General features: G+C 43.1%; 1 protein-coding gene across 1 annotated transcript; it reads left to right on the top strand.

Moving 5' to 3' along the window:
• The first annotated feature begins 524 nt into the window (after window positions 1-524).
• Window positions 525-7160, top strand: LOC138613224 (E3 ubiquitin-protein ligase TRIM21-like). The gene is made up of 2 exons (XM_069686845.1): window positions 525-646; window positions 5137-7160. Exon 2 carries the CDS (start codon window positions 5146-5148, stop codon window positions 6778-6780), a length of 1635 nt encoding a protein of 544 aa, XP_069542946.1. The 5' UTR covers window positions 525-646; window positions 5137-5145; the 3' UTR covers window positions 6781-7160.
• Window positions 7161-7881: the final 721 nt, after the last annotated feature.

Here is a 7881-nt window from a genome sequence, read left to right as displayed (position 1 = left end):
AAAATCTGCAGTTCCTCGAGCGTCCACTTGAGGCTGGCTCCAAAAGTGAGGCAATCCTAATTTAGCACCATGTTCAACTGCCCAACTTTATAGCAGAAATAAACATGTTTACAGGCTGGAATTAAAAAAACCTAAGTCTCCGAAGCTCATTCGTTTGTCTGTGACAAGTATACAGGGTTAATCTTTATATAACTCACCTGTTTACATTAAATAAGGCTGAAAGTTATGCATAATTAGGGGCGTGGTCACTGTGAGTGAAGCAGGTAAGCTTAATCGATGAAGTCGATGTGATTTCCTGTTGAATCCACACTGCTTGCTCTATAAATGTGTGCTAAAATTACACCATGGCTCTAAAAGGTACTCTTACAGGCCTTCAGTGTTTCCACACACTAAATTCAACCAGTGCAAAAACAAGGTCACCAGTCAGGTCAAACCTGAAGGGTAACTAAGGCACACCTGCATAGCACAAAGGGGTGCAGTAACACAAAAGCACGACGACTTTAATGCCATGATCATGAAATGAAAGTAAACTTTGTGTGAGCCACGGCCAACCTGCAGTCGCAACAAGTCTCGTTCTCTTGGAAGAAAAGTTGAGCTGATCTCTCCGACCTTTCTCAACAACACAGCAGAGTCTCTGCCATCGCCGGTGAGTACAGCCCATAATATTTATTGTTTCTGGACAGACGGCACAAAACTTCAGCCCTACTCAGACGTGATGTGAAAAGTGTGTGAGATCTTTTGCCTCAGGACTTAAATAACTAAATACAAACCTACCTGATTTTCACTTGGTATGAAAATCACTAACCCACAAAAAGGAACACTTTACTATTTAATACTAACTTAAAGTGTAAAATAAATCAGTTTAAAGTTAAAGTCCTCTATTAAAAACTTTGTATAAGAATCTATAATCCCTTAACGTATAGTGGACCTCCCAGACAACCCTCATTTTTGTTTACAATAATCTAAATACACCTGACACCTCTATGAAACAGTTTAGGGTGAAAGATGAGTTAGTTAGAGCTCTACTAATATCTTGGATATGCATATAACAAACGATCTTATTCACAATAACCATCAACAAAGAAATACTGTACAATAAGGTTCAAATCTGATAACAAAACTCATTTATTTATGAACCAAGAACAGGAAGATAAAACCTTCATAACCAGGATTTATAAACTCAGTGTGTTGGTGCCCTATGTGCAAAGACAGAAACAAAAGAAAAGATAGAATTTATTACTTACTGACCTGAGGCTTTTTCAATAGGTGATCTAATAGTGGTGGGTTATCACAAGACACACTAGAGGGCAGCGTTAAGCTGCAAATTATGACGTCACTTGCTTCCAGGTAAGCCAGGTGTTTAGGCAGGCCGACTTTGATGGTGTAAGGAAGTAGAAGTTGACGTGTGAGAGACACGATGATGAGGTTGACTCTACTGTCTCAGGGTCTCGTCAATGTAAAGACTAAGAGACGGCATCAGTATGTACTGATTTCGGTTTCCTTGTTAAAGTGTGTTTACAAAGTTGTGCATTGAAGTGATTTGGCTTAGAAGGCATTGAGAGGTTTGTTTAATGGTGCGGCGTGCTTCTGTGGTACATCTGTTTGTTCAGCGCGTTTAGATAACGTGGTGGTTAAGCTCGTCATTAGGAGTATTTTGCTGTGATTTGCTTGATTTAAATTGAGTTAGACGCTTTAACATTCATTTTTGTATGATAAGACTGGTCTGATATCTACCAGTAATTCAAACACACAGTTATATAATTGTAAACACAATTTAAATATGCATATGATTTATTTAAATGTGAAAAATAATATTAATGAATCCGTTTCATTTAAATCTGAGTGATTATAAATGCATTTCTGATTTATTTAAATTTGTGATGATGTGAAAAATGTAATTAATTTCAAATTAAATAACTGATGCTGGTGGTAAATCTTGAGTTTCACACAATCCAACATTTATTGTTGTAAAACATATTAATTAACATGTTTTTTCTTTCGAATAGAGTGAAATATCTGTATTGTCATTATATCAGGTACAACGAAATATAATGTGCAACTCACCATCAATGCATTTATTAAATAGGTAAATACAGCAGTGAGACGCACAGGTGAATGCAGAGCCCTCTGCCCTTGTTCTTACCGTAGGCTTTGGTTCGGTCTGTACGTTATAGCGAGCGGCCCGCTGGCTCCACAACCTCATCTGGAACCAGCTCGCTGAGCCAAGTCTCCGCAAAGATGATCGTGCAGCAGTCCCTCAGTGATCTTTGAGTGTTTATCCACAGCTTTATTGTCTCCATCTTGTTGGTAAGTTCCCGGACCTTTGCGAGGAAGACGGTTGGCAAAGACAGTCTGTGCCGAGCTCTCTGCAGCCTGGCCTGTACCTGGCACGCCGACCCCTCTTCTGCCTCCTTTTGCAACGCCGCCTCCGTCTCCTTCCAGTTGGTAAGGTGGTCCATGTAGCTGCCGGTGTTCTTGCTAGCTCACTCGGGATGCTGCTGAAATCTCTGAAGTTGCACGCTGCTAGATTTCGACCAATATCAAGCAGTTTAGAACGGCTAAATAAAAGTATAGCACTGGCTGGTTGATTTAGTGTTACTATACAAAGGAGTATCAAGAGCATATAGCCCGAGTTGCATTGCTTTGAGGAGTGAAAAGCCGCTGTGTTGGGATGCGCTACCATCTCATTGTATTCAAAGGTTATCAATCTACTAACTCCTGACGAAGTACGGCATGTTTGAATGTTGGAAATTTCACTAAATGCAAAGAAAAAATAATTTGAAGAAATAAAAGGAGTCGAGTTGTCCTCAGTCATCTTCAGGCCTTATCAAGTTCAGGCAGACATTCAAAATAAAAAAACACCAAGTACTTAATGTTGGAGCGCACGTTGTCGCTCATTTGAATCCTTTTTTAATGGTGGTCAGTACTCACGGTTTGACACTCGGAGGTTGTAGCCAGTTCAAACACTCACATCCAGCGCTGCTGACTTTTGTGTGATGGGAAACACTCCTGCGGCACGCGTGCAGCCAGCCGTCCTCTACCCTGCAGAGGCGAGTCCCGAGCCCTTTACAGCACCGTCATTGGCTGGGCTGCAGGTCCGAAGCACACTATTTAAAATTCACAGCCACCAATAAACTGTATGCTCATCTTCACTTAAATGTTCTTACCTTTATAGTTTCAAACAAGGTCTATACTTACTGAGAAACTCGGCGCAGGAATATGGTTTCCTCCACACACAGAATCTTCTCTTTATGCTAGCGACTGCCTCGGCTAATTAGCGATAGCTCATAGCGTGGTCACACAGCTTTAGCACTAACAACGTGATTTTACTGACCGACATGGATTCAAACAGCTCACTCTTCAGTGTCGTACAAACCAAATAACATTTTGTCTTCAGCAGCCGAACTTAAACTAACGTAATTAGCAGAGTTTCCCTCTCTCCCGTTCTCTTTTCTGTCTCCGCTCCTCTTCCGTCCCGCCCCTCTCCACCTGATAGGTTACATGACTGGCTCTCCCTCCATGAGTGACACCTGTTTAAACCAGTAAAACTACTCTTAGCAGTGCATGACAGGTTCAAGAACTGCCCAATAGTGTTGGCTTTTACAGTTACTTCACATCAGACCTACTAACCACACAGATTGGAACTGGTTTTTCAAACAGAATACATTAATTGTAATTAAGAAAAATGTAAACAAACTGTATATTGACATTTAAAGAGTAGAAAATACATAAAACAAACTAAAACAACTCAATAAAGAAAAGTGAAAGTTATTTATAAACCTATTAATAATGCAAAAAATGAAGACTTCATATTTTCACATATATTTGAGTTGTTTTTTGTATTTCTCTATTTGTACTGTATTTTACCTTACCTTATCAAAGGCTGACAGAATGGACCAAAGCACAAAGAGACACCTTCACAACACAACTTTGTCCAACTAACAGTCCAAATCTCCAAACTAATATAAATATATGAACATTATTTAATGGAAAAGTTACAAAAGCTTTAACCCATTTCACGTATTTGAATGACAAAATGAATTGAATGATGATCAAAATCAGATCTATGCCGAGGACAATCGTCCAGTCAACTATAAAATGCAAGTCTGTCACATTCTGGTAAAACATAAAGAGAGGAACCAGGTGCAGACTACAAGGATTTAATAAAATAAAAGTCAGAAACAACATGCTTACTTTACAGAATCCAGGCAACAAAAGTCCAAAGGAAGAATTTCAACAGGTGAAAAAAAGCAGGAGGAGCCTTGAAGAACAAACTTGCACAGACGGGAAGGAACACAGAGACTAAACACACATGGGGTAATCAGACACAGATGAGACTGAAAAGACACAGGTGAAGACACACGATCACAAAGGAGGTGTGTTCCGTTCCCCTGAATGGGCTAGGGGATGAGGGGAGTAACAACAAATTAAAACCCAGGAAAAAGAAGGGATGAACAAAGTATAGGCAAAGTTAAAGGAATTTATCAAACCAAAGCAAAAAGGAAACACAAAGCGAGCTTCTTCTAAACAAGAGAGAAGCTGTTCTCTGAGACAAAACACTATAAACCAAAAACTGCAAATAACAATAAACAAACACGAAGGCCTCGAAGGAACACCTTCCTTCCACTGAAGGAATACACCCGAGCACGAAGACATCTGTCACACACACAGCCGAATGTCCCACTGGCACTGGCTGTCTCCTCTCTCCTGCTCTTTATACTCCTGCCTGATTGCTGAAGTGGTAACAGGTGAGCCTGATCACCTGCTGCAGCAAAGGGGAAAGCAGCACCTGAGGAGCACACAGGAGAGAGACACACACCGAAAACACAACACAAAATACACAACACTACGGCACGTAACAGGAGGGAAAACACCTTTTTCATGACATGCTGTTGAAGCGCAGAGAAAATGGTACAAAAAAAAACCTCACACACAAGAACATAAATTTGTGCTTCAGCACATTGATTTAGCAAACATACTTAAATACTTTATCCAATGCATTTACGTGTCTGGATATTATTTCAAGATTTTTATGACTGCTGTTTTGCTTCATCCTACTTTCACGTTTATCCTCAACATGTAAAACAAGACATGTGAATATATTTAATGACAATGTTTTTCTCTCCTCGTCCTCAGAGTGTAGACATGTCTGCTGCCAGCTGTCGTCTGACTGAAGATCAGTTCCTGTGCTCCATCTGTCTGGATGTGTTCACTGATCCAGTCAGCACACCATGTGGACACAACTTCTGTAAAACCTGCATCACTCAACACTGGGATGTTAAAGTCCCGTATAAATGTCCCAACTGTAATGATGTTTTCAACACCAGACCTGAGCTGCGGGTCAACACTTTCATCTCTGAGATGGCTGCTCAGTTCAGACAGTCAGCTCAACAGAAAGCCAGCAGCAGCAGCTCAGAGCAACAAGTGTCCAAACCAGGAGAAGTTCCCTGTGACGTCTGCACAGGAACCAAACTGAAGGCCCTGAAGTCCTGCCTGGTGTGTCTGGCCTCCTACTGTGAGACTCACCTGGAGCCTCATCTGACAATGTCAGGCCTGAAAAGACATCAGCTGATCGACCCTGTGGAGAACCTGGAAGGCAGGATGTGTGAGAAGCACGATAAACTGCTGGAGCTGTTCTGTAAGACCGACCAGATGTGTGTCTGCATGCTCTGCACAGTTTTAGACCACAAGACACATGATGTTGTTCCTCTGAAAGAAGAATATGAAGGAAAAAAGGCCGAGCTGGGGAAGACAGAGGCTGAAACTCAAGAAATGATCCAGAAGAGACGACTGAAGATTCAAGAGATCAAACGCTCAGTGGAGCTCAGTAATCAGAATGCAGACAGAGAGATAGCAGAAGGTGTTCAGGTCTTCACCGCTCTGATGGAATCTGTAGAGAGAAGTCAGGCCGAGCTCGTCCACACGATCAAAGAGAAGCTGAGAAAGACAGAGAAACAGGCTGAAGGCTTCATCAAAGAGCTGGAACAGGAAATCTCTGAGCTGGAGAAGAGAAGCTCTGAGGTGGAGCAGCTCTCACGCTCTGAAGACCACCTCCACCTCCTGCAAAGCTTCACGTCCCTTAACGCTGCTCCACCCACCAAGGACTGGACAGAAGTCAGCGTCTGTCCACCTTCATATGAGGGGAGAGCTGTGAACCAGCTGGAGGAGACGCTCAGTCAACAGATGAAGAAGCCGTTTGAGGCCGAGCTGAAGAGAGTCCAGCAGCATGAGGTGGATGTGACACTTGATCCTGATACAGCACACCCAAATCTCATCCTGTCTGATGATGGAAAACAAGTTCATCTTAGTATTGTAAGGAAGAATCTCCCAGACACTCCAGAGAGATTTGATACTTGTTCTATTGTCTTAGCAAAGCAGAGTTTCTCTTCAGGCAGATTTTATTACGAGGTTCAGGTTAAAGGGAAGACTGACTGGGATTTAGGAGTGGCCAGAGAGTCAATCAACAGGAAGGGAAAGATCACAGCAAACCTTCAGAATGGTTACTGGAGGATATGTCTGAGGAACAAAAGTGATTACACAGCTAATGCTTCCCCTTCAGTCCGTCTCTCTCTGAAGTCTCAGCCTGAGAAGGTGGGGGTGTTTGTGGATTATGAGGAGGGTCTGGTCTCCTTTTATGACGTTGATGCTGCAGCTCTGATCTACTCCTTCACTGGCTGCTCCTTCACTGAGAAACTACACCCATACTTCAGTCGATCTCTTAACAATGGTGGTAAAAACTCTGCTCCTCTGATCATCTCTCCTGTCAATCACACTGAGTAGAACAACCATTTGATTTTATACAAGAAGATTCACTGTACATAGTTTTTTACTGATGTGTCACAATGCTACTTCAACTACACTGCTCAAAAAAATTAAGGGAACACGTAAATCAATCATCAGATCTTGATGAACGTATAATTCAAGTTGAAAATCTTAACTGATGTACATTATATAATTTTTTGACAACAAAATGATGTAACAACGGTCAATGGAAACCAAAATCATCAGCCCATTGAGGGTTGGATTCAAAATCACACCCAAAATCAGAGTAACCAAAATCAGGCTGATCCAACTTGCTTGAATGTCACCATAGCAACTCATGATGTTACTGGGTAGTGTGTGTATGGCCCCCGCGTGCCCGTATGCTCTCCCGACACCGTCTGGGCATGCTCCTGATGAGTCGGCGGATGGTGTTCTGGGGGATCTCCTCCCAGACCTGGATCAGGGCATCAGTGAGCTCCTGGACAGTCTGTGGCGGTACTTGGCGGCGTCTGATGCACCGATACATGATGTCCCATAGGTGCTCAGTTGGATTTAGGTCAGGGGAACGAGAGGGCCAGTCAATGGCATCAATGCCTTCGTCATCCAGGAACTGACTACACACTCTGGCCACATGAGGCCGGGCATTGTCCTGCACCAGGAGGAACCCAGGGCCCACTGCACCACCATGAGGTCTAACAAGTGCTTGGAGGATTTCATCCCGGTACCTAACAGCAGTCAGGGTACCATTGGCTATGACATGGAGGTCTGTGCGGCCCTCCAAGGAAATGCCTCCCCAGACCATCACTGACCCACCTCTGTCACATGTGTTCAGTTTGAACCAGCTCTCATCTGTGAATAGAACGGGGCGCCAATGGTGGACCTGCCAATTCTGGTGTTCTCTGGCAAATGCTAATGGAGCTGCACAGTGCTGGGCTGTTAGCACAGGTCCCATTAGAGGACGTCGGGCCCTCATGCCACCCTCATGGAGTCCGTTTCTGACAGTTTGGTCAGAAACATGCCAGCCAGTAGCCTGCTGGAGCTCATCTCTGGCAGTGCTCCTCCTGTTCCTCCTCACACAAAGTAGCAAATATCGGTCCTGGGTTAATGGGTTGATGCCCT

Source organism: Semicossyphus pulcher, unplaced genomic scaffold, assembly GCF_022749685.1.
Source record: "Semicossyphus pulcher isolate SPU_LCO1_2020_fin unplaced genomic scaffold, fSemPul1.0.p SCAF_8, whole genome shotgun sequence".
Lineage (NCBI taxonomy): Eukaryota > Metazoa > Chordata > Actinopteri > Labriformes > Labridae > Semicossyphus > Semicossyphus pulcher.
This window is presented reverse-complemented; position numbering and strand designations above follow the sequence as displayed.